General features: G+C 41.3%; 1 protein-coding gene across 3 annotated transcripts in view; it reads left to right on the plus strand.

Moving 5' to 3' along the window:
* Nucleotides 1-27983, plus strand: part of LOC132871732 (piezo-type mechanosensitive ion channel component 2) — a 217232-nt gene that overhangs the window by 167799 nt on the left and 21450 nt on the right. For all 3 annotated transcript variants that reach the window (XM_060906188.1, XM_060906189.1, XM_060906190.1), the window contains 7 exons: nt 1085-1343; nt 1512-1694; nt 1855-2143; nt 5929-6061; nt 7271-7418; nt 12369-12583; nt 12682-12840. In XM_060906188.1, coding sequence (XP_060762171.1) covers nt 1085-1343; nt 1512-1694; nt 1855-2143; nt 5929-6061; nt 7271-7418; nt 12369-12583; nt 12682-12840 — 1386 coding nt within the window. The remainder of the gene's footprint in view (nt 1-1084; nt 1344-1511; nt 1695-1854; nt 2144-5928; nt 6062-7270; nt 7419-12368; nt 12584-12681; nt 12841-27983) is intronic.

Here is a 27983-nt window from a genome sequence, read left to right on the forward strand (position 1 = left end):
GTGAAGGTCCATAATGATTTGTGTACCATTTACAATCGTATCATAAAACCTATTCGTAAGGTTAATTAAACCAGGGGTTCTCAAACCTTTTGAAGCCATGGACCCTTTCATTATGAGATCCAGTAGTCAAAAACACAATAATTGTTTAGAAGTAACACTAAATGAATAATTAACAGTTATTCCATGAAATCGAGTCATACATGAGCTGATAGCCGACTCGGTGCTACGCAGCTCGTCGGGTATCAGCTCATGTACGACGACATTGAGTGGAATAACTCTTTTATTCAATCCACATTCACTGGATTTTGAGAAACGGAGCATTTTTATTTTTAATTTTTGCAAATTCGATAAATAAAACTTTATACAAAACATCCGACAAAATCATTTTCACTTAGACTGTAAACAAACCGGCGAAATGACAGTAGCGATTTGTGAAAAATGCTATAATAATATTTCTTGAAATATAAAAGATGGTTCTTACCATCAAATACTTTTATTCCATATTTTGTTGCTTTTTTTTGGGGGGGGTTCTTCTTCTTCCTTCTCTTCTTTTTTAGGGTTTTTTGGTGTTTGGTAATCCAACTTAAAGCTGCATTACCACCACTGACTGGGCTGGAGTGTGGAACAGGAAATATTGGGGGGAAAAAACTATATTTTAGCTATTTCTGTTTCTTTTAAATACTTGAGCCCTGCGATAACCTGGCGACTTGTCCAGGGTGTACCCTGCCTCTCGCCCATAGTCAGCTGGGATAGGCTCCAGCTTGCCTGCGACCCTGTAGAACAGGATAAGTGGCTATGGATGGATTAAATACTTGATAACAATTGTTGGGGTTTTGTTTTCGAGGAGAGTTTTTATTTCATCCTCGGTTGGTTCAGCAACACGCTCCGCCATTTTGTTCTTCTCTGTTCACGGTATGTGAGCTGATATCCTAGTAGTAGAGTAGCCAATCAGAGCGCGTGATTACTCATATCCAGTGAATGTGGATAGAATAAATTTAGATATACACAGTTTCACAGTTGATATTCTTGCCTCTTCGCAAGAAGCCCTTTCACAACCAAATTTTATTTCCCACAATTTTCCCAGAATGTTTTATGACGAGGAACTGGATGCCTCGGAGCGCTTCTACAAGTCCCAGCCGCTGGGCCTGAAGCTTTGCTACGCCCTCTACAACCTGTTAGTGGCTCACTCTGAGATGGTTTGCTACCTGGTCATCATCCTCAACCACATGATTTCGGCTTCCATGGCCACGTTGGTGTTGCCTATCCTCATCTTCCTGTGGGCCATGCTGTCTGTTCCGCGGCCCAGCAAACGCTTCTGGATGACTGCCATCATTTACACAGAGGCAAGTTCAAGTTCCATCATTTTCCATTATTTAATATGCTCATAACTTATGGACATTTATTGCAAGTGTAACCCAACATAAATTTGATGGTCTTGCTAATTAACACTGAACTGAATTTCATTTGAAGTGCTGTCAGTGAGTAAACATGGCTTCAACTTATTCCTTTAGGTTACCATCGTCATCAAATACTTCTTCCAGTTCAGCTTTTTCCCCTTTAACCAGAACCTGGAGGTGAACAGAAAGAAGCCCTATCACCTACCGAACATCATTGGCGTGGAAAAAAAAGACGGTTATGTGCATTATGACCTTGTTCAGCTGCTTGCTCTCTTCTTCCATCGCTCAATCCTCAGGGTGCTTATCTCAAATCATTTCCATATCCTTTGATTTTAATCTTTAGATTCAACCCATTGTAGCTCCATTTATTTGCACACACACGTTTGTGCATCTCTTTAGAAATGTACAGTTGTCCATCCTAAAGTCCAGTGATTGTTTTTAAACACTACTCCTTCAGTGCCATGGTCTGTGGGACGAGGACGACCCCAACGAGACAAAAAGAGACGCCTCTCATCACCGTGACGAGTCCGAGGATGAAGATAAAATAGCAGTGGTGATACCAGCAGAGACAAAAAAGAAGAGCTCGCCCCTTCGATTTATGAAATTCAACTTGGGAAGTTCAACGGACTTTGAATCCACACAGCATGTGCACATGCGCCAACCTGAACAACGCACATACCAGCGACGCAAGAGCTCCAGCGGCGGCTCCCACATCTCACGCCATTCATCCCAACGCTCCAAGAGAGGTGAGAGGTCTGATTTCAGGACTTACATTGTTATACATCATTTTAGTACTGTGCTGGGTTCAGAACGATTGAATTCTAATTAATTTCTAATCCATTCACTTCTCTTTGCAACTTCTAGAGTGAGTCTGTGATCGCGGTGTCATTCGTGTCCAACTAATACAGATCATATCACTTAATTGCATATCGGTTAATCGCATAAATCGCTTATTTGCATAAGAAGTAGAAAACCACAAACCATTCCCCATTATTCATATACAAATTTGATCGGTTAATTGCATATCGGTTAATCGCATATATCGCTTATACGGTATGCATAAAAATTCATGGCAAAAACCTTCCAACTGATCGGTTTATTGCATAACAATACAGGGTATTTTCCCATCAATCATCTTCTGCACATGCGCAGAGCACACGCGATTCCATGGAATCTCCGGTTATGACGTCAGTGTAGTGTCGTCACCTACTTTCGTGAATGCTGAGTGGACGACCTAATTTCCGACGAATCAGCGCATTGTTTACCCGGAAGCAGGTACGCGAAGCAAGATGGGAAAATCACTTTAGTTTTAAGTAGTAACGATGTCGAAACAACGTAGTAGGACTGACTTGGATATTTCCAAACAATATGAAGTTATCAGTGAGTTGGACAAGGGTATTTCACAAAGCAAAGTGGCTGAAAAATTCGGGATATCTCAGTCACAAGTCTCACGGATAAAAGCAAAACGAAATGATGTTATTGCGAAATTCAAATCGAACGACAATACATCATGAAAATGGAATAGAGTTTCGACACGTGATAATTTGGATGTGGCTCTTATGCGATGGTACACTCAAGCCAGAGCCATGAATGTGCCTGTGTCTGGACCTCTTCTGCTCAGTAAAGCGCAGAGTCTTGCAAAAGAACTCCAGCTGGAAGGAGAAATTGTTAGGTCATGGGTCCAGAGATGGTGTAGATGGCATCAAATTCAGTTCAAAAAGGCACATGGTGAGAAACAAAGCCATGACCAAGAGGCAGCTGACCACTGGGTGAAGAACATGTGGCCTGAAGTCTTTCAACGTTATAGTGCTGAGGACATTTATAACTGTGACGAAACCGGGGTCTTTTTTCGAGCACTCCCCAGTAGTGGAATGGTTTATGAACATGAAAAACCTGCTGGAAATAAAATCAGTAAAGAGCGAATTACTGCATTGGTTTGCTGCAATTACACCGGGTCAGATAAAAGGAAACTGTTTGTTATTGGAAAGTTATTAACCTCGTCTCCTCGATGTTTCCGTAGTGTTCGGAAGCTTCCCGTAAAATATGCAGCAAACAAGAATTCCTGGATGACGTCTGTTTTATTTAAGGAATGGCTCCAGGAATTCAATAGAGACATGGGGAGCAAAAATAGAAAAGCATGTCTCCTGATGGATAATTGTACGGCTCACAATGTTGATGTACACTTGAACAAAGTAGAAATTGTCCTCTTACCCCCAAACACAACATCGAGCGTTCAACCTTTGGATCAGGGGATAATTAGAACATCCCATCTCATCTCATTATCTTGAGCCGCTTTATCCTGTTCTACAGGGTCGCAGGGAAGCTGGAGCCTATCCCAGCTGACTACGGGTGAAAGGCGGGGTACACCCTGGACAAGTCGCCAGGTCATCACAGGGCTGACACATAGATACAGACAACCATGCACACTCACATTCACACCTACGCTCAATTTAGAGTCACCAGTTAACCTAACCTGCATGTCTTTGTACTGTGGGGGAAACCGGAGCACCCGGAGGAAACCCACACGGACACGGGGAGAACATGCAAACTCCGCACAGAAAGGCCCTCGCCGGCCACGGGGCTCGAACCCGGACCTTCTTGCTGTGAGGCGACAGCGCTAACCACTACACCACCGTGCCGCCCATAATTAGAACAATGAAACATTATTATAGATGGGAGTTGCTACAGAGGACGGTGGCAGCAATTGACTCGGGTGCACTGGATAATGCCCTCAAAGTATCGAAATCGGTGACATTACTGGATGCAGTACACATGCTGGATAATGCATGGAAAAAAGACTTAAGTGTCTTGAATTTTCAAATGCAATATTTACATTTGTGAAGGTATTACAAGGCAAATAAAAATCATTTATAATAATATGTCCTTTCTGCATAATTGAATAGAGTGTCTTGCAAAAGTATTCATCCCCCTTGGTGTTTGTCCTGTTTTGTAGCATTACAAGCTGGAATGAAAATGGATTTTTGGAGGGTTAGCACCATTTGATTTACACAACATGCCTACCACTTTAAAGGTGCAAATTGTTTTTGTCTTGTGACACAAACAATAATTAAGATGAAAAAACAGAAGTCTGGAGTGTGCATAGGTATTCACCCTCCCCAAAGTCAATACATTGTAAAGCTACCTTTTGCTTCAATTACAGCTGCAAGTCTCTTGGGGTATGTCTCTATTAGCTTAGCGCATCTAGCCACTGGGATTTTTGCCCATTCCTCAAAGCAAAACTGCTCCAACTCCTTCAAGTTAGATGGGTTGCGTTGGTGTACAGCAATCTTCAAGTTATGCAACAGATTCTCAATTGGATTGAGGTCTGGGCTTTGATTAGGCCATTCCAAGACATTTAAATGTTTCCCTTTCAACCACTCCAGTGTAGCTTTAGCAGTATGTTTGGGTCATTGTCCTGCTGGAGCGAGAACCTTCATCACAGTCTGAAACCTCTGGCTAGCTCAAACAGGTTTTCCTCCAGAATTGCCCTGTATTTAGTGCCATCCATCTTTCCTTCAGTCTTGACCGGCTTTCCTGTCCCTGCAGATGAAAAATATCCCCACAGCACGATGCTGCCACCACCATGCTTCACTGTAGGCATGGTGTTCTCAGGGTGTTGGGTTTGTGCCACACATGGCGTTTCCCATGATGGCCAAAACATTTAATTTTAGTCTAATTTGACCAGAAAATCTTCTTCCATATGTTTGGGGAGTCTGCCACGTGCTGTTGGACAAACTCCAAACATGTTTTCTTAAGCAATGACTTTTTTTCTGGCCACTCTTCCATAAAGTCCCGCTCTGTGGAGTGTATGGCTTAAAGTGGCCTGATGGACAGATCCTCCCATCTCCACTGTGGATCTTTGCAGCTCCTTCAGTGTTATCTTTGGTGTCTTTGTTGCATCTCTGATTAATGCCCTCCTTGCCCGGTCTGTGAGTTTTGGTGGGCGGCCTTCTCTTGTCAGGTTTGTAGTGGTGCCATATTCTTTCCATTTTGCTATAATGGATTTAATGGTGCTCTGTGGGATATTCAAAGTTTGGGATATTTTTTTATACCCCAACCCTGATCTATACTTCTCCACAACTTTGTCTCTGACCTGTTTGGAGGCTCCTTGGTTTTCATGTTGCTTGCTTAGTAGTGTTGCAGAGTCAGGGTCCTTCCAGAACAGGTTGATTTATACAGACATCATGTGACAGATCATGTGACACTTTGATTGCACACAGTTGGATCTTAATCAACTAATTATGTGACTTATGAAGTGAATTGGTTGGACCAGCTCTGATTTAGGGGTTTCATACAAAAGGGGGTGAATACCTATGCACACTCCAGATTTCTGTTTTTTCATCTTAATTATTGTTTGTGTCACAATAAAACAACAATTTGGATCTTTAAAGTGGTAGGCATGTTGTGTAAATCAAATGGTGCTAACCCCCCAAAAATCAATTTTAATTCCAGCTTGTAATGCGACAAAACAGGACAAACACCAAGGGGGATGAATACTTTTGCAAGATACTGTATATTGTGCTTCCCCCAGGCAGCACGAGCACAAGGAACAGCAGCCGTAGAGGAAGCAGCGAGGTCAGAGTCGAACGCAAGAGCCGCAAGGAGCTCATCATGGAGAAGGTCCGAGAGCAGCTCATTAAAGCCAGGGTCTTTCTCCTCAAAAAGTAAGTGTGAAATAGTGAAAGTGAAACCGTCCGAGAGGTCACATTTTGTATTAAAGTTGTTCTTTAGAAGACCTAAGGGTGTGGAAGAAAGTAAATGTTTTTGCAGTTTAGCATTTTGTCATTGTATTTTACAGTATGCACATTTTATATCTTTTATGTTTTTTCCCTTTCATTATTACCTTCAGTGGTAGGCAGGTAACAATTCACCAATTCACGATTCAATTCAGTTCATAATACTGGGTTCACTATTCGATTTTCCTGTGATTATTTTTGAAAATTGTAATACCAAAAAAAGGAGAACATTTATTTTCCCATTCTTTATTGACTTAAATATTCCTTTTGCTAAATTAAAAAAACACTTTCATTTTCTTAATAACCAACAATAATTATTTACCCAAATTTGTAAAGGTTCGAGTAAAATATAATAGCTAATTAACAAAAATATTCTTTTATCCTTCTGATTCTGATTAAAAATGAAAAACTTAATAACAAATGGGTCTTTTCTTAATAAACATCATGAACATTTTGTACTTCCTCCATTTGCTTCACTTTTAGCAGTCTGCAAAAAGAGAATTCTGATTTCTTGTTAAATCTATTTCTACAGTCAATCACACAACAGCTCTTTCCCATTTTAGACCTTTTTTCTTGTGTGTTTTTGCAGCATTAGGGCTGTGTTACCTTCACCTTGGGTGAAGTCACAGGCATTCCTGCTATTGTACATTATTGTGTGTCCTCTAAACAAGAGTCATCAGGAGATGACATACCCCCCCCCCAAAAAAAAATTCCTAAGCTGAATTGGTTGCCATGGAAATACAGAAAAAATAAAAATCACAGAAATCCCAAAATGTCAAAAGGCGCAACTCTTCTAGTCACTTAACTGTCAGGTTTCGTGAAAAAATTCCTAATAGTTTGAGTTTTGCTTCAGGAAACTAAAATGTGGACAGACAGACAGACAGACAAACGGACGGATGGACGGACGGACACAGTGATAGCTATATCCCCCGCCTTATATGCCGGGGGGATAACAAAGAGATTATGCAACCTGATAATAATTACGATTCATTTTTTATTTCATTGATTTAAATCGACGACTTAAATTTCTATCGTGATTTAGTGTCACACGATATATCGTTGCATGTCTATTCAATGGTTATGTTTCAGTGTCTGCACTAATAAGTGGCATTTCGATCCATTTTGTGTTTTTGTCAGAGCAAGGGAGATCTACCTTCCTATTCGTCAGTTCTTCTATAACCTCATCCATCCTGAGTACAGCGCAGTGACTGATGTCTACGTCCTCATGTTCCTGGCAGACACCATTGACTTTATCATCATTGTCTTCGGCTTCTGGGCTTTCGGGGTATTTCAGATTTTCCATAATCTCAGTCTTTCCAGAGATGTATCTCTTTTTTTTTTTTTTTAGCAATATTGTATATTATTATACATACAGGACACTTTTTCGATGGAATAAAAACATGTATTCTGTTCCCTTCTAATGGGTTTCATTCATTTGGTTTGATAACATGCAATATTGTTAGCATATCGCTTATCCTATGTGTATTACGTCACTCTACCCAATGGAGAATGAGTGTTGAATATGGTTTACGATATTGCATGGTTGTCAGGACAACATGACGTCACACATCGGAGATGTAAAACTTCCACGCTACCGAGCGACTGTGACAATTTGTAAAAAACATGGCCGCCAGGTTTGCTTCATTAAATATGGAAGATTTTGAGAGAATTTTGAAAGAGAAAGACGCGTTAAACACCAGAAAGGAACGTGTATTTATAATAATAATAATAATAATAATAATAATAATAATATTGGCTGGCTTTTTTCATGGTATATCAGATATATTCCATTCAGCTACTCATCTTCAACTCATTCAGTATCTTGCTAGCTGAATAGAATACATCTGATGTACCACTCAATGCCAGCCAATATGATTCAATTGTTTTTTTTTCCTATTCATTTTTAACATCTTATTATTCATTTGTTGTACTTACTTTTGTGCCCACTTTTTAAAATTGGTTGTGAGGACTGAGAAGCCCTTCAAATTATCACGTGTTTGTCATTTTCTGCTATGTAGAGTTTTGAAAACGTCAGATTTGTAAATTCAAATCAAATTAAGCAGTCGTAATTTTGGTTAAATACATTTATGTCTATGGAAAGTAAAGATGTCAAAGGATGACAGTAAGAAGAAAAACAAAATTTTAGTCAAAACTAGTGGGTTTTTTTGTTTTGTTTTTATTTTTAAAAAAATACTGTCTCGGTCACAAAATTAAGTCACAGTCACATCCAAAGGGTTTTTTCAGACCACCACACAGTTACAAACCATTTGTTGGTCTGGCTGAATAAGCACACTTGCCAAACGACAATAAATATTATATTTACAGACTTACAGTATGTCTGAAAATATTGGCAGCATTATACGAGGGTATTTCAAAAAGTTCTCAGCTTCACCCATAAAAAGTCACAGAAGAAAGGTTGTTTTTGCGTAATCCTATTTTTCAACATATGGCCCTTTTCCACTACCCTGTTTCAGCTCACTTCAGCTCACTTCAGCTCGCTTCAGCTCACTTCAGCCCGACACGGCTCGCATTTCGACTACCTCAGAACAGCACGACTCAGCTCGCTTCAGCCCTGCTTAGCACCCAAAACTCGCACGGTTTTGGAGTGGGGCTGAAGCGAGCCAAACCGAGCTGAGTGAGGCTAGGGGCGTGAGGAGACACTCCCCTGTGCACTGATTGGTGAGGAGGAGTGTCCTCACATGCCCACACACGCCCCGCGAGCACGCTGGGATCTGTAAACACCATAAACCCGGAAGAAGAATAATTACAAATTACGAGAATTTCTGAAGCCTTATGCGCCTCGCCTCATCTATACGCTCTTGCCAGTATCTGTTGGCGTTGTCGGTGACAACAAGCCACAGAACTAAGACCAGCAACACTAACGACTCCATGTCCTCTATGTTTATTGTTTACTATCCGGGTCGTGAGACTACCGCTTAAAAGGTCACTGATGTCACTGTTTGCGCCGCCTAACGACATCACGTGACGTCCACCCACTTTCACTAACTCCACCCAATGTGTCCACCCACTTCCAGCCAGCACGGTTCAGCGCGGTTGTAGTCGAAATGCAACTCCAACAGCCCCGCTCAGCTCGACTCAGCCCAACTCAGCACGGCACGGCGCAGCCCAACTCAGCCGCGTTGGTAGTGGAAAAGCGGCAATAGTCTCCTTGAACTTCAATGCACTTGGTCGACTGATTTTCAAGCTTCGCTATCCCTTCACGGAAGAAGGTCACATCTTGAGCCTTCAGATCCTCCTCAACAGCATGGATGACTTCATCATCATTCTGAAAATGGCATTTCAGTTTGGGAAACAGCAGGCTTGTAGTACTGAAGTCCGAATCGTGTCCTAATTTTAAGGACTCGTGACTTGACTTGGACTTGAGCACTGATGACTCGGACTTGGACTCGGACTCGTAAATTAGAGACGAGGAGTTAGATTTTTCTTTAGTTTTTGATATGCCATAATAATTTGGCATAAGATATTTATATCTACAATCATTTTTATACTAATTTTATGCAAGAGAATGCACAGTCACCTGTTCATACGTCATATTCAGGAACAAACTCCCGTTAATGGCGCTAAAATGCCTGGAGAAAAGCCCCTAGGATTGTCCGCTTTGCTTATACAGACTTCTCGTGCAGTGGGAAGAAATGCACTACTGTGTGTTCCATGTGTAGAAGAACTATCGAGGAGACGACGGGGATGGCTTCGAACTTCAATCGTCATTTGGCAAGACTCCACCCAGAGAAGGAAGTGACACACTATGTTCATTGCTCTGTTGATTGCGGGGCTTGCTGAGCGATGAACTAGCTAGTGTTAACCCTCTCTCATGTTATTTGCCCTGTTGATAGTGGGCGGGGCTTTCTGAGTGATGAACAAGCTTTTTATCTGTAGCCTATTAATTAAAATGAGGCAGTCGAGGAGTAACGTTAGTCCAACACAGTAGCAGAGACGCTTTCACATAAAGGCAGCGACAGCCACCATCAAATGGTGCGGTTGGAGTCTTGTTCTCAGACTCGACTTGGACCAATAGTGGACTCGACTCAAAATTTTCTTTCATGACTTGGACTTGACTCGGACTTGAACACTGGGGACTCGAGACTGGACTCGGACTTGAGGTTTAGTGACTCGACTGCAACACTGGGAAACAGATAGAAGTCAAATGGTGCCAGGTCAGATTAGTAAGGTGCATGGGGCAACAGTTCAAAGCCACATTTGGCTGCTTCTGCCACTGCCACCTGTGCTGTGTGGACGGGCGTATAGTCCTGGAGCAACAACACGCCAGCTCGAAGCTTTCCTCTCCTTTTTTCTTTGACTGCTTCTTTCATTTGAGTTTGCGTGGACAGCAGTATAAGGCTTTATAGTATACAGTTATGCCCTAAAATGGGAGTTACAGCCCTTGTTTCCAGCTGAGGCCAAGAACATTTTGAAATACCCTCGTAGATGTAGTAGTGTGATGGATACAACCCCAATTCCAAAAAAGTTGGGACAAAGTACAAATTGTAAATAAAAATGGAATGCAATGATGTGGAAGTTTCAAAATTCCATATTTTATTCAGAATAGAACATAGATGACATATCAAATGTTTAAACTGAGAAAATGTATCATTTAAAGAGAAAAACTAGGTGATTTTAAATTTCATGACAACAACACATCTCAAAAAAGTTGGGACAAGGCCATGTTTCCCACTGTGAGACATCCCCTTTTCTCTTTACAACAGTCTGTAAACGTCTGGGGACTGAGGAGACAAGTTGCTCAAGTTTAGGGATAGGAATGTTAACCCATTCTTGTCTAATGTAGGATTCTAGTTGCTCAACTGTCTTAGGTCTTTTTTGTCGTATCTTCCGTTTTATGATGCGCCAAATGTTTTCTATGGGTGAAAGATCTGGACTGCAGGCTGGCCAGTTCAGTACCCGGACCCTTCTTCTACGCAGCCATGATGCTGTAATTGATGCAGTATGTGGTTTGGCATTGTCATGTTGAAAAATGCAAGGTCTTCCCTGAAAGAGACGTTGTCTGGATGGGAGCATATGTTGCTCTAGAACCTGGATATACCTTTCAGCATTGATGGTGTCTTTCCAGATGTGTAAGCTGCCCATGCCACACGCACTAATGCAACCCCATACCATCAGAGATGCAGGCTTCTGAACTGAGCGCTGATAACTTGGGTCGTCCTTCTGCTCTTTAGTCCGAATGACATGGCGTCCCTGATTTCCATAAAGAACTTCAAATTTTGATTCGTCTGACCACAGAACAGTTTTCCACTTTGCCACAGTCCATTTTAAACGAGCCTTGGCCCAGAGAAGACGTCTGCGCTTCTGGATCGTGTTTAGATACAGCTTCTTCTTTGAACTATAGAGTTTTAGTTGGCAACGGTGGATGGCACGGTGAATTGTGTTCACAGATAATGTTCTCTGGAAATATTCCTGAGCCCATTTTGTGATTTCCAATACAGAAGCATGCCTGTATGTGATGCAGTGCCGTCTAAGGGCCCGAAGATCACGGGCACCCAGTATGGTTTTCCGGCCTTGACCCTTACGCACAGAGATTCTTCCAGATTCTCTGAATCTTTGATGATATTATGCACTGTAGATGATGATATATTCAAACTCTTTGCAATTTTACACTGTCGAACTCCTTTCTGATATTGCTCCACTATTTGTCGGCGCAGAATTAGGGGGATTGGTGATCCTCTTCCCATCTTTACTTCTGAGAGCCGCTGCCACTCCAAGATGCTCTTTTTATACCCAGTCATGTTAATGACCTATTGCCAATTGACCTAATGAGTTGCAATTTGGTCCTCCAGCTGTTCCTTTTTTGTACCTTTAACTTTTCCAGCCTCTTATTGCCCCTGTCCCAACTTTTTTGAGATGTGTTGCTGTCATGAAATTTCAAATGAGCCAATATTTGGCATGAAATTTCAAAATGTCTCACTTTCGACATTTGATATGTTGCCTATGTTCTATTGTGAATACAATATCAGTTTTTGAGATTTGTAAATTATTGCATTCCATTTTTATTTACAATTTGTACTTTGTCCCAACTTTTTTGGAATCGGGGTTGTACCTTCACTGGTATTGAATTTATCTGTTGCTTGAAACCATATGCACAAAATTTTAACTTCTTAATTCTTATTTCTGTCACTTTCCTGCTAAATCAGGTCCCGAGTCTATCTGTTCTGTCATTCTGCAAATAGTAATCTCTTCTCTCTGACTCTCATGTGATTTTCAGAAACACCAGGGAGGAGCAGACATCACATCTTCGCTGTCCGAAGATCAAGTCCCGGGTCCGTTCCTGGTGATGGTGTTGATCCAGTTCAGCACCATGGTAGTAGACCGAGCCTTGTACCTGCGTAAAACCGTCATGGGCAAAGTGATTTTCCAGGTCATCCTGGTGTTTGGGATCCACTTCTGGATGTTTTTCATCCTGCCAGGAATAACAGAAAGGTAGTGGTCCTTTAGATACTCTTATTTGCATGCCACTAAGTCGAATTTTTTCTAGTTTCTACAGAACTGGAGTATCTTTCTTGTGCACTCCCTTGCAGGCGTTTCAGCCAGAACACCGTGGCCCAGCTGTGGTACTTTGTGAAGTGTATTTACTTCGGTCTGTCAGCTTATCAGATCCGCTGTGGTTACCCCACCCGAGTGCTGGGCAACTTTCTGACCAAGAGCTACAACTATGTCAACCTCTTTCTCTTTCAAGGGTGAGAGCCGATCAATGAGAAATACACTGATTGATGTGATCGATTAAGGATGTGCTTGTAGGATCAGCAAAGTAGAATAGTTTATAAGTGCTCATAGACGAAATGTAACCTGACTTCATTTTTCTCCAGTGGAGTAAAGCGTAGTAAGGAGATTGATAATTTAATCCCACAAGGAAATGGTGCGGAGAATCAGTTCCATCTACACTTGTAAAACGATGCTGCAAATGTTCTCAGTCATTTGAAGAAGTACACTGCATCGGACCGAGATTAGGTTTATAACTACTGGAAGTATTTAGGAAACCGCTGTATGACGAATAAGGGATTGAAGAGAACAGAATAATCACGTATAGCCAGTGTAGCCATTTCATTCTAGCAGGAAAAACTGTATCGAATGTTAATACAGTGCATGGATGTAGAAATGCAGTTTACAGTTCGCCAGAACAGGGCTGGGTTTCCCGAAAGCCTCTTAAGGCTAAGAGTGTCTTTAATTACCTCTTAAGATCCATCGTTAAGCTAACGTGGTTTCCCAAACAATGTCGCAGCCAAAGCAGTCCTTTAGTTTGTTCTTGCAATAGACTTACGACAGACCTGGACCACTCTTTCACAGTAAAGAGCATCTGCTCGCAGCCGAATACATTAGAATGTGCACGCGCCTCCGAGGGACTCACAATCAGCGGGCGGAGACTGGTGTTCAATCTGCTGCCGGTGTTCAATTGTTTTTCTTGAACATTGCAAGTAGATTGAGTTAATTATTAAATAAATATATGAAAAACATGATGAATATATTTCAATATGTTATGGAATTACGTATGGATATCGTAAAGTTACACTATTATGGGCACATTTTAATCAAATTTAACTCCATTAGGCGAGTGATTATCTCATTTAGTGCCATAAATGAGACAAATTTCTGCACTTCGAACAGTGTGTGTGTGTGTGTGTGTGTGTGTGTGTGTGTATGTATATATAACAGTTATACCACGAAATCGAGTCGTACATGAGCTGATAGCCAACGAGGCGCGTAGCACCGAGTCGGCTGAAAGCCATGTACGACTCAATTTCATGGAATAACTGTTTTATTCTATCCACATTCACTGGATTTTGAGAAACAGAGCATTTTTATTTTCATTTTTTGCAAATTCGATAAATGAAAACTTTATACAAAACGTCCGACAAAATCGTTTCCGCTTAGAGTGTAAACAAACCAGCAAAATGACAGGAGCAATTTGAGAAAAAATGCTATAATAATTATTATTGGAAAGTAAAATACTTTTATTCCGTATTTTGTTGCTTTTTTGTATTTTTTTTTGGGGGGGGGTTGTTTTTGAGTAGAGTTTTTATTTCGTCCTTGGTTGGTTCAGCAACACGCACCGCCATTTTCTTCTTTTTTAGGGATATTTTTTTTTGGTGGCTGGCAAACCAACTTAAAGGTGTATTGCCGCCATCGACTTGGCTGGAGTGTGGAACAGGAGATATTGGGGGGAACTATATTCTTTTAGCGATTTCTGTTTCTTTTAAATACTTGATAAAGTGATATATCTGACTTGATGCACTCCGCCATTTTGTTTTTCTCTACTCACAGTATATGAGTTGATAGCATAGAAGTAGAGTACCCAATCAAAGTACGCGATTGCTCATATCCAGTGAATGTGGATAGAAATATCTCATTATCTCTAGCCGCTTTATCCTTCTACAGGGTTGCAGGCAAGCTGGAGCCTATCCCAGCTGACTACGGGCGAGAGGCGGGGTACACCCTGGACAAGTCGCCAGGTCATCACAGGGCTGACACATAGACACAGACAGCCATTCACACCTACGGTCAATTTTTAGACTCACCAGTTAACCTAACCTGCATGTCTTTGGACTGTGGGGGAAACCGGAGCACCCGGAGGAGACCCACGCGGACACGGGGAGAACATGCAAACTCCACACAGAAAGGCCCTCGCCGGCCCCGGGGCTCGAACCCAGGACCTTCTTGCTGTGAGGCGACAGCGCTAACCACTACACCACCGTGCCGCCGGATAGAAATATATAATATAATATTTTATTTATATATATATATATATACACACACATTGCCAACTTATTATTAAATTAACATTTGTTCATCTAGGGTGGCACGGTGGTGTAGTGGTTAGCGCTGTCGCCTCACAGCAAGAAGGTCCGGGTTCGAGCCCCGTAGCCAGCGAGGGCCTTTCTGTGTGGAGTTTGCATGTTCTCCCCGTGTCCGCGTGGGTTTCCTCCGGGTGCTCCGGTTTCCCCCACAGTCCAAAGACATGCAGGTTAGGTTAACTGGTGACTCTAAATTGACCGTAGGTGTGAATGTGAGTGTGAATGGTTGTCTGTGTCTATGTGTCAGCCCTGTGATGACCTGGCGACTTGTCCAGGGTGTACCCCGCCTCTCGCCCATAGTCAGCTGGGATAGGCTCCAGCTTGCTTGTGACCCTGTAGAACAGGATAAAGCGGCTACAGATAATGAGAATGAATTTGTTCATCTAATTCAAAAACATGGTTGGAATAAAAAGGTTATTGTCCAAAAATGTAAAATAGTTTCAGTATTAATTAGTACATTATATATGTAATGTTTAACAATACAATATATTAGCATATTTTAACACTTTATATTTCATTGTTTTTTGGTAAAAAAAACAAAACAACTAACGCCATGTGACCTCATCGACTGGATTTAGCAACTACTAATGCCTTTAGCAACTACAGTACAATTGTCTTTAGTAACTACTAATGCCTATATCGAGGATGCACGCTGCAAAGACACTCTTAGCAAAGTTGCTCTTAAGACTCCTTCTTACGAGTGAGTTTGGAAAAACCATGTACAGAGACAACGTTTGTTGCTTAAGAGTGTCTTTCAACTCGCTCTTTAACCTTAAAAAGCAATGTTATTGGGAAACCTACTCCAGATCATTACATAAAGCGTTCTCAAATATCAAGTAAATTTTTGTATTGAATGACATGTAGTGCATAGAGTAATTTATTCGTAATTTATTTACTGTTTAGCTTCTTTGTACACGTTCTTCTCTCTCTGGCATGTTGTAGACATTTTTTAAACTGCACATAACAATGTAAGCACATTTGCATTACATGTGCAAGCACAAGCTTGTTTCACATGTGGAAAAATGAAACAGCTTAAACTGAAATAACAGTGAGGTGCACATAATTTTAGGGAAAAAAACAAGACAGTTACCTTGGGCATCTAACATTTAAAGCTCATCTCATCTCATTATCTCTAGCCGCTTTATCCTTCTACAGGGTCGCAGGCAAGCTGGAGCCTATCCCAGCTGACTACGGGCGAAAGGCGGGGTACACCCTGGACAAGTCGCCAGGGAATAGAGAATATCTCATCTCATCTCATCTCATTATCTCTAGCCGCTTTATCCTTCTACAGGGTCGCAGGCAAGCTGGAGCCTATCCCAGCTGACTACGGGCGAAAGGCGGGGTACACCCTGGACAAGTCGCCAGGTCATCACAGGGCTGACACATAGACACACAACCATTCACACTCACATTCACACCTACGGTCAATTTAGAGTCACCAGTTAACCTAACCTGCATGTCTTTGGACTGTGGGGGAAACCGGAGCACCCGGAGGAAACCCACGCGGACACGGGGAGAACATGCAAACTCCACACAGAAAGGCCCTCACCGGCCACAAGGCTCGAACCCGGACCTTCTTGCTGTGAGGCGACAGCGCTAACCACTACACCACTGTGCCGCCCACATTTAAAGCTAGGATGAGCAATTTTTTAGAAGCATTTTTTGTTATATTTCTTGAAATTCTCTTTACATCCTGACACCAGTGAATAAATCAAATGCTTTGAGAATACAAAGAAAAAAATCCATCACCTGTGGCAGTCACCAGGCTGTAAAAGCCTGTCCAATAGCGATGATCATTGTTCACATTCATTATGATAATATTAGGTGTTTTCTTCCATGTGAATAAGGTATGAAGTAGTTGGATATGACAATGACACACTACACTCCTCCTCCTTCCAATGCTCTTTCTTAAGGATTCGTCCTCCAGTTGTAGTCGGGCAGTGCGCATTCATGTGTTTGATGGAGTAATTTTAGAAAGAGGCCTGAAGGGAGGGGGTTGGATTTATCAGTTGGATACATTTAATATTGAGCTTACTATTGCTGGTTTCTCTAAAATTACTAACACGAGCTTTAAGAGCAGATATATGAATTTGTCTGAGGAAGTGAGATGGTAAAGTGTGGATGAAACGAAGTCACAGTTGTGTGCATTCAGATAAAAGAAGCATGTTCTAATGTTGCCAGCTTCCTCTTTACATTATAATGCTCAGTACTTTCTCTTTAATTAATGTCAAGTAAATGTAAATATTATTACATGACATGACATGTTTATTACCATGAGCTGGCTTAGTGGTTAGCGTGTCCGCCTCTCGAATGGGAGATTGTGAGTTCTACTCATACCAAAGACCATCATAGAAATCAGAGGGGAACCGTCAGGACCTTCTGGGCTTTCAGACAAGGCCTAAACATATCAGCATTTCAAATGTTAGATTTAATTTCTTTCATTATAATTATTCTCTTCTAATTTTAATTTGGCCTCATTTTCTATCAAATTTGCTTCAGAAATGAAAGGGTTACTGTCCTGAAAACATTAAAATCGAGTTATCCAGTGAGATTTTTTTGTTTGTTGTCTCTCGGCTGAGAAGAGTTTAGAGCTGGCTCACTCATTGGTTAGGACTTCATTGCCAGGACAGAAGGCCATGGCAGTGTATGTTTATGTAGGAAGTGACAGATGAATTAACCAATCAGATTTTGATTTATAGTGATAGGGACCAAAAATGTATCGCCCTCGGCCTTCTCAAAGGCCAGCGCGAGCTTAACCATGAGTCAACGCTGTCAGCGCAGCAGTGAAGTCACTTTCCAGCCGGTGTAGCGTTCATCAGTAGTGTTAGCGAATGCTCATAAAGCAGTCAACCCAGTGCTATCAAGAGCAAGTAGCACAGGCTAACGAAAGAGAAACTAAGATTTCTGTCTCCAGACTCTTCTTCCATGCACGCTAACTACAGTATTTTTCACTCAGACTTGAGTATTCATTTCCCTGTGTAATTTACTTAGTTACTTTTAAAATCAACATCGACGGGCGTCACGTGATGCGGAGAGAGTAGGAGCGTCAGAGTCGAGCTCCCGGGCTAAATACGATTTTGAACATTTCAGAGATAGTTTAACATGGCTAAAACAGCACGATCAGAGGAGTAATGTCCCTACATGAACTCTGGGCAAAAACACCTGAGAACAGACGAGTTTTGCGACCCAAGTCTCGAAAAACTCAGCCGGGGCCAGTGACCAGCGGACCTGACAAAATGGCGGAAGGTGAGGCAAGGCAAGTTTATTTATATAGCGCATTTCATACACAGTGGCAGTTCAATGTGCTTTACAGAAGTAAAAGCAAAACAGTAAACAATAGAAAATAAAATTACATAAAATAAATGGGGAAAAAATAATAAGAATTAAACAATAGTAGAAATAAAATAATAAAATGTAGTAAAAGTTCAGTAAAAAAAAACAGCAGAATAAAATAGAATAAAAGTTAAGTAAAGTTTAAAACATGCAGAGACTGTAAAAGTTAAGAAAGTTTAAAACATGTAAAGATGACAATATTCATCAGTTAGCAGAAAGCATCTGAGAACGGCTTGGTCTTTAGTCTAGATTTGAAGCTGCCAACAGCAGGAGCATTTCTGATGTCCTCTGGCAGTTGGTTCCATAGCTGTACTGCATAGTAGCTAAAAGCTGCTTCACCACACTTTGTTTTAACAACAGGTTTTACCAGTAAATTTTGCTGCTGCGATCTGGTAGATCTGATTGGGTTAGGCCGCTGCAACATATCAGGGAGGTAATTGGGCCCTGTACCATTTAGAGATTTGTACACCAGCAGCAATGCTTTAAAGTCAATTCTGTAGCTTACTGGAAGCCAGTGAAGGGACCTTAGAATTGGAGTAATGTGCTCTGTTCTTTTTGTTCGTGTGAGAACCCTAGCCACTGCATTTTGAACCAGCTGAAGTCGTTTGATGGTCTTTTTTGACAGGCCTGTGAAAAGGCCATTGCAGTAATCAACCCTACTAGAGATGAAGGCATGTATAAGTTTTTCCAGATCATTTTTTGACATTAGTCCTCTTAGTTTGGAAATGTTTTTTAGGTGATAAAATGCCGTTTTAGTGATTGCTTTCATGTGACTGTCAAAGTTTAGCTCGCTGTCAATGAAAACACCAAGATTTTTAACCATATCTTTTGTTTTAATCCCCTTTGCGTCAAGAATAGTGGTAATCCTGAGTCTTTCATCTTTTTTCCCAAATAGAATTACTTCTGTTTTACCTGTGTTCAGCTGAAGAAAATTTTGTGACATCCAGTTGTTGATTTGGTCGATACACTGGTAGAGACATTCAAGGGGGGCATAATCATTAGGTGATAGAGCAAAATAAATTTGAGGAGATAGATGGCCTGGTGACTAAGATAAGTGAAGCAGTATTTGCTAAACTCAGCTCCAGTTTGGATATGAAACTCGACCAGATAGTTAAATCAGTGAGCTCGGTGTGCAAAAAGGTAAAAGTTGTCGAAAGAAGAGGGGAGGATGCAGAACAGAGAATCTCCGACACAGAAAACACAGTGTCGCAGCTGCTAGCTAAAGTTGAACACACCGAGGCGTGGCTAAGCAAGGCCATCAACAGACTAGAGGACCAGGAGAACAGGTACAGACATAACATTAAAATCGTCAACCTGACAGAACGCACAGAGGGTGACAACGCTAAAGACTTTTTCGAGACATGGCTGCCAAAGACTCTGAACCTCACAGTGAAAAACAACTGGATCAAGATGGACAGGTACCACCGCACTCCAACACAGTTGCGGACGGAGTCAATGAGACCAAGGGTCGTATACATCCGTCTCCATAACTTCGCGGATAAACAGCTGGTCATGGAAAAGGTGCGAAGTATGGGTGAAATTCGGGTTTCCGGGAACCGCATCCACTGTTTTGAGGATTTTTCACCCACGGTGGAAAAAAGGCGGCATGAGTTTTTGGAGGTAAAGAAATCACTCCAAGAGCTGGGGATCCCCTACAGGATGCTTTACCCCACTGTGCTGCGTTTCACACATGATAACAAGGTCCAGCTTTTCAAAACTGCAGCTGAAGCACAGAGATACGTCGAGGAACTACAGAAGGAAAAGTCATGAGGGACAGTCGCAAGGTAATTTGGAATTAAACCAACAGTTCTTGTTCATGATGGCCAGGCAGCTAAAGCTCCACATAAAGGAGGTCAATGGACATTATTAGTGCGGCCATGGACTGGGACTGTGATTATAGAAAGCTTAAGTTGATAACATTTCTGATGTTGGTATACAGTGGAATGTTTTTTTTTGTTTTTTTTTTACTAAGCTATGGTTGTTGGTGCTGTGAGGAAGCAGCCAAAATGGGAGAGACATTGAAAACACTTTCTACACGTATGATCCACTGCTTTTTTGGTTATTATACCCTGGGACTATAACAACTTTATTTTATTACCGTTGACATTAAGGTTTGTAATGATTATTGAATAATTACTATCCCTGAAAGAGGTTTTTACATAATTCAGAGTGTGGGGAGCTCTGTCTCATCCTACTAGTGTTTGTTTCTAGGTTACACTCCCGTTCAAAAGTTTGGGGTCGCCCAGACAATTTTGTGTTTTCCATGAAAAGTCACACTTTTATTTCCCACCATAAGTTGTAAAATGAATAGAAAATATAGTCGAGACATTTTTCTGGCCATTTTGAGCATTTAATCGACCCCACAAATGTGATGCTCCAGAAACTCAATCTGCTCAAAGGTCAGTTTTATAGCTTCTCTAAAGAGCTCAACTGTTTTCAGCTGTGCTAACATGATTGTACAAGGGTTTTCTAATCATCCATTAGCCTTCTGAGGCAATGAGCAAACACATTGTACCATTAGAACACTGGAATGATAGTTGCTGGAAATGGGCCTCTATACACCTATGGAGATATTGCACCAAAAACCAGACATTTGCAGCTAGAATAGTCATTTACCACATTAGCAATGTATAGAGTGGATTTCTGATTAGTTTAAAGTGATCTTCATTGAAAAGAACAGTGCTTTTCTTTCAAAAATAAGGACATTTCAAAGTGACCCCAAACTTTTGAACGGTAGTGTATGTAGGAGGGAAAGATATTGGAGATTAGAGGTTCACATGTGCCCTATAGAAAGGTTAACGTTACAGCAGGTACGGATATATTTAAGTTGTCTTTTGTTGTTAAATGGAGTTAAATGTTGGTTTTTGTTTTATACCACCAGAAGGGAATTTCCATACAAGCTAGGTAGGCTGAGGTCAGATAATGCAGAGGTCCAGAACGCCACTAGAAAGACAATATCTCTCTGTGACAACAGGAAAAAGGGGTAAATGTCAAGTATAAATATTATTAAATTCTGTATTTAATGTAAAAGGGATCCATCATCCAATAAAGCGGAAGAAAATATTAAGCTTTCTCAAAAAAGATAGCTTTTTTACAAGAAACCCACTTAGTAGATAAAGAGCATGTGAAACTTAAACGAGACTGGGTAGGCCAGGCCTATTACTTGTCATATTCCTCTAATAGCAGAGGAGTGGCCATTTTAATCCACAGGGCCATCCCATTTGTGCTTAATACATGTACAGTGAGGGCGGCACGGTGGTGTAGTGGTTAGCGCTGTCACCTCACAGCAAGAAGGTCCGGGTTCGAGCCTCGTGGCTGGCGAGGGCCTTTCTGTGCGGAGTTTGCATGTTCTCCCCGTGTCCGCGTGGGTTTCCTCCGGATATTCCGGTTTCCCCCACAGTCCAAAGACATGCAGGTTAGGTTAACTGGTGACTCTAAATTGACCGTAGGTGTGAGTGTGACTGGTTGTCTATGTCTATGTGTCAGCCCTGTGATGACCTGGCGACTTGTCCAGGGTGTACCCCGCCTTTCACCCGTAGTCAGCTGGGATAGGCTCCAGCTTGCCTGCGACCCTGTAGAAGGATAAAGCGGCTAGAGATAATGAGATGAGACATGTACAGTGGATCCTGAGGGCAGATACATTCTTGTCCGTGGTACAATTTATGGTACTCATATCACTATGATGAGCGTGTATGCCCCTAGTCCACCGCCCCCCTCATTTTGGACTAAAGCTGCAACAGTATTGGAGGAATACAAATGCCCCCCTCACAGTGTTGGGTGGTGACTTTGATTGTTGTTTAGACAATAAATTAGACAGGTCTACAGCAGATGTATTCAGACAAGCAGGCGCAAGTTCTCCGCTAGTCAAAATGTTAAATGATATTGATCTGAAAGATATATGGAGAATTTTGAACTCGTCAGTTAGGGATTTCACGTTCTATTCCAACCCACACAAATCGTACTCGCGAACTGACTTTTTTTTTTATACCATCGCAGATTATAGGACAAGTGACTGCATGCAGTATAGGATCTATCCATATCAGTGACCATGCCCCAGTCTATCTGGAATTGGTCATGATTGACACTACGGTGGGCAGGCAAAGGTGGCGATTTCCATCATACACAGCAAAATCCCCAGTGTTGAATTAACACCCAGAGCGTTGATTTAACACCCTACTGTGTTTATATAGGTCCAGTTGGACACAAATTAACTCTGAAAGTGTGAATTCAACACTGGGGAATTTGCTGTGTATCTACTTAATGACTAGGAATTTAAAAGGGGGATGGAGGCAGAGGTAAAACTATTTTTCGACATGAATGACAACAACGAAGCAAATCCTGAATTTCTTTGGGACTCTGCAAAGGCTTATATTAGAGGATTTGCCATCTCCGAAAAAATCACTATTGTTGAAGAAACCTTTATTTGTCACACGCACATTTCAAGCACAGTGAAATTCATCCTCTGCATTTAACCCATCTGAAGCAGTGAACACACACACCCAGAGCAGTGGGCAGCCACACTAGAGCACCCAGGGGTTAAGTACCTTGCTCAAGGGCACTTCAGCCCAAGGCCACCCCACATTAACCTAACTGCATGTCTTTTGGACTGTGGGGGAAACCAAAGCACCCAGAGGAAACCCACACAGACAGACTCCACAAAGGAAGGCCATGCAAACTCTACACAGAAAGGCCCTCGCCGGCCGCTGGGTTCAAACCCAGAACCTTCTTGCTGTGAGGCAACCGTGCTAACCACTACACCACCGTGCCGCCCAACAGCAAAACGAATTGGAAGTAGATTTGAAAAAGGCAGAAACGCCTCATAAATCGAATCTGACTTGAACAAACCTTATTAAAATCCAAACGACTAAAGCAGCGCTAAATTCAATTTTGAACGAGAAGGCTTCCAGATCATTATTTTATCAGGGCAATGATTGTACGAATATAGGAACAAACCTAGTAAATATTTGGCACGTCTACTCCGTCAGAAACATAATTGCAACACAATAGCAGGGATCAGAGATTCGGGAAGGAAAAGACATTTTGACAGGAAAAGCATTAGTTCAGTTTTTGTATCGTTTTATAAGTCTTTATATAAATTTGATAATAACAGCAACAAGGAACAACTCGATAATTTTTTCTCAAAGATTAAATTACCCACATTGACTGAAGAGCAACAGAAATCTCTGAGCAAACCCATTCAGGAGAAAGGAATTTTAGAGGTAATAGCCCTAATGCGCAGTGGAAAATCCCTGGGTCCAGATGGGATGTCGGTGGAATGGTTCAAGGCTTTTAAGAACAAGCTCATTCACTATCTGGCTAGAACCTATAATTATAGCTTCAATACTGCCCACCATCTGCCTGAAACAACGTCATTAGCCAATATTAGTCTGATCCTGAAAAAAAACAAGGACCCTGAAGACCCAGCGTCCTACAAGTCTGTTTTGCTCATTAATGTAGACGCAAAGGTTTTAGCTAAGGTTTTAACTTTGAGGCTTGAACCACTAATATCAACATTAGTAAAACCTGATCAAACAGGCTTTATTAAAGGAAGGAGTTCTGCTAATAACATCAGGAGGCTTCTGAACATAATACAGCTGGCCAGTGACAATGGGATACGGGGCCTGGTGGTATCTTTGGACTCATTAAAAGCATTTGATAGGGTTGAATGGCCTTTCCTTTTCTATACTATGGAAAAATTTTAAGTAGGTACAGAATTCATTGACTGCGTGAAGTTGCTGTATTGTTCTCCTAAAGCAGTGGTGGTTACCAACTCCTATTGCTCAGACCCATTCCCACTGGAGCGTGGTACCCACCAGGGGTGCCCACGGAGCCCCCTCCTGTTCGATTTGGCCATTGAACCCCTAGCAGAGCTCATCAGATCTACCCCAATGATTAGAGGCTTCAATGTTAAAGACACGATACATAAAATTTCTCTGTATGCAGACGACGTCCTGCTGTTCCTAGTTGATATGGACACCACCATTCCATGTCTGCTCGAATGTCTACGACAATTTGGATACATATCAGGCTTTAAGGTCAATTTATTAAAAATGGAGGCCATGCCTATTGGCGCTTTGGCGGGCTCCGCCCCACCCGGTGGCTTTCCCTTTCTAAGGAGATAACATACCTTGGAATAAGAATTGGTCCTTCTCTTAAAAAACTGGTCAAGCTTCATCTTAAACCAATCATAACACACATTAAGGAAGACCTGCGCAAATGGGGAACCCTACCTGTCTCCTGGCTGGGCAGGATAAGTGTGCTCAAAATGAATATATGGCCAAGGTTGTTGTACCCTCTACAGATGTTGCCAAACTCAATTCCCAACAGTTTTTTTTCATTGATTTAGATAAAATGTTTACACAATTCATTTGGCACGGTAAAAAAGGTCAGAATGAAAATAGGTAAACTACAGAGAAACAAAGAACAAGGTGGACTGGGGGTCCCAAATATGCGGTTATACTATTGGGCAGCACAAATTCGATACATGCATGAACGGGTGAATCCAGACATTAAAAATACATGGATAGACATGGAGTCTAGAAATTGTGGCATATTGGCATTAAAGGATTGCCTTTTCGTTAATTACCGTATAAGAAGGTAAAATTGGAGGTCCAAAATAACTTTATTGTTCGGAACACATTGAATACATGGAACAAGATTAAGGTCTGCTTTAAACTTAAAAACCATTTCTCACTTCTGACCCCCTTATGGGGAAATCCAGATTCTCCCCCTTCATGTCAGGATTCAGTGTTTAAACTTTGGCGGGAGAGGGGCCTGGACCAGCTTGCTAAACTCTATGAAGGAGGAACAATGGAGTCTTTTGAGGGTTTGAAAAACAAATACTCTCTACAGCAGTCTCATTTCTATTGCTACCTGCAAATACGACATTATATACCAAAAAACATACATGCTCCAAATGAGTCTTTTTTGGAAGACATTCTTAACCCTTTGATGCAAAACATATGCACACCCCTTCTAATGCACAACATGGGTCAAAAATGGCCCGCATTCATTTTCCAGGTTATTTCATGCTGACTGATTTTTCTTTGCTCTAACTTTTGAAATCAATTTATGATTGAATATTCCAAGTATTCTTTAAATATCTTGTTTTTAATTACCACAAGTCATTAATTTAATTTTTTCTTTCCTACTTTATGAACAAAAATACTTTTTATATTACTACACATGGGTCATCCAAGTGTGATTTAAAATTAAATGTCTTAATACTATAATAATAATTTGTTTCAAGTAATTACTTTAGCAGTGAATGGGGCCAGTTATTTATTTATTAACTATGTAGTTAGCTAAGCCAACTACAATAAAATTAGCTAACTAAAGTAGAATATGTCAACAGCTCGGTAGCTAATAGCAATTACTTGTAACTTTCTGACAAGTAATCTACTCACTCTCAAGGTAACCTAAACATAGTCAATTTTTTTCTAAGGTAATGTTAGAACAATTAAAAAACATTACTTGCATGTATTAGATGGGCAAAGGGCGCTGTGCTGAGCTGTGAAATGTCTGACACAAGCACAATTCACAGTTCCCACCAAACACTTGAGTAAATGCATGCGGGTCGGTTCTGACCCATGTGTGTAAACTTGATGCAGAATTACAAAAGCTGTGCTTGTTCATAACTTAAGAAAGGAAAAATAAAAATGATGATTTGTGCTAAACAAGAACAAGATAGTTACTACGTATTTGGAAAAGTAAATGACAAAATGAATTTATTTCAAAAGTACATCATAGAAACAGGGGTGGCACGGTGGTGTAGTGGTTAGCGCTGTCACCTCACAGCAAGAAGGTCCGGGTTCGAGCCCCGTGGCCAGCGAGGGCCTTTCTGTGTGGAGTTTGCATGTTCTCCCCGTGTCCACGTGGGTTTCCTCCGGGTGCTCTGGTTTCCCCCAAAGACATGCAGGTTAGGTTAACTGGTGACTCTAAATTGACCGTAGGTGTGAATGTGAGTGTGAATGGTTGTCTGTGTCTATGTGTCAGCCCTGTGATGACCTGGCGACTTGTCCAGGGTGTACCCCGCCTTTCGCCCGTAGTCAGCTGGGATAGGCTCCAGCTTGCCTGCGACCCTGTAGAACAGCTACAGTGGTGCTTGAAAGTTTGTGAACCCTTTAGAATTTTCTATTTTTCTGCATAAATATGACCTAAAACATCATCAGATTTTCACACAAGTCCAAAAAGTAGATAAAGAGAACCCAGTTAAACAAATGAGACAAAAAATATTATACTTGGTCATTTATTTATTGAGAAAAATGATCCAATATTACATATCTGTGCATGGCAAAAGTATGTGAACCTTTACTCTCAGTATCTGGTGTGACCCCCTTGTGCAGCAATAACTGCAACTAAACGTTTGCGGTAACTGTTGATCAGTCCTGCACACCAGCTTGGAGGAATTTTAGCCCATTCCTCCGTACAGAACAGCTTCAACTCTGGGATGTTGGTGGGTTTCCTCCCATGAACTGCTCGCTTCAGGTCCTTCCACAACATTTTGATTGGATTAAGGTCAGGACTTTGACTTGGCCATTCCAAAACATTAACTTTATTCTTCTTTAACCATTCTTTGGTAGAAGGACTTGTGTGCTTAGGGTCGTTGTTTTGCTGCATGACCCACCTTCTCTTGAGATTCAGTTCATGGACAGATGTCCTGACATTTTCCTTTAGAATTCACTGGTATAATTCAGAATTCATTGTTCCATCAATGATGGCAAGTCGTCCTGGCCCAGATGCAGCAAAACAGGCCCAAACCATGATACTACCACCACCATGTTTCACAGATGGGATAAGGTTCTTATGTTGGAATGCAGTGTTTTCCTTTCTCCAAACATAACGCTTCTCGTTTAAACCAAAAAGTTCTATTTTAGTCTCATCCGTCCACAAAACATTTTTCCAATAGCCTTCTGGCTTGTCCACGTGTTCTTTAGCAAACTGCAGACAAGAAGCAATGTTCTTTTTGGAGAGCAGTGGCTTTCTCCTTGCAACCCTGCCATGCACACCATTGTTGTTCAGTGTTCTCCTGATGGTGGACTCATGAACATTAACATTAGCCAATGTGAGAGAGGCCTTCAGTTGCTTAGAAGTTACCCTGGGGTCCTTTGTAACCTCACCGACTATTACACGCCTTGCTCTTGGAGTGATCTTTGTTGGTCGACCACTCCTGGGGAGGGTAACAATAGTCTTGAATTTCCTCCATTTGTACACAATCTGCCTGACTGTGGATTGGTGGAATCCAAACTCTCTAGAGATGGTTTTGTAACCTTTTCCAGCCTGATGAGCATCAACAATGCTTTTTCTGAGGTCCTCAGAAATCTCCTTTATTCGTGTCATGATACACTTCCACAAACATGTGTTGTGAAGATCAGACTTTGATAGATCCCTGTTCTTTAAATAAAACAGGGTGCCCACTCACACCTGATTGTCATCCCATTGATTGAAAACACATGACTCTAATTTCACCTTCAAATTAACTGCTAATCCTAGAGGTTCACTTACTTTTGCCACTCACAGATATGTAATATTAGATCATTTTCCTCAATAAATAAATGACCAAGTATAATATTTTTGTCTCATTTGTTTAACTGGGTTCTCTTTATCTACTTTTAGGACTTGTGTGAAAATCTGATGATGTTTTAGGTCATATTTATGCAGAAATATAGAAAATTCAAAAGGGTTCACAAACTTTCAAG

Source organism: Neoarius graeffei, chromosome 23 (genome assembly GCF_027579695.1).
Source record: "Neoarius graeffei isolate fNeoGra1 chromosome 23, fNeoGra1.pri, whole genome shotgun sequence".
NCBI classification, from domain to species: domain Eukaryota; kingdom Metazoa; phylum Chordata; class Actinopteri; order Siluriformes; family Ariidae; genus Neoarius; species Neoarius graeffei.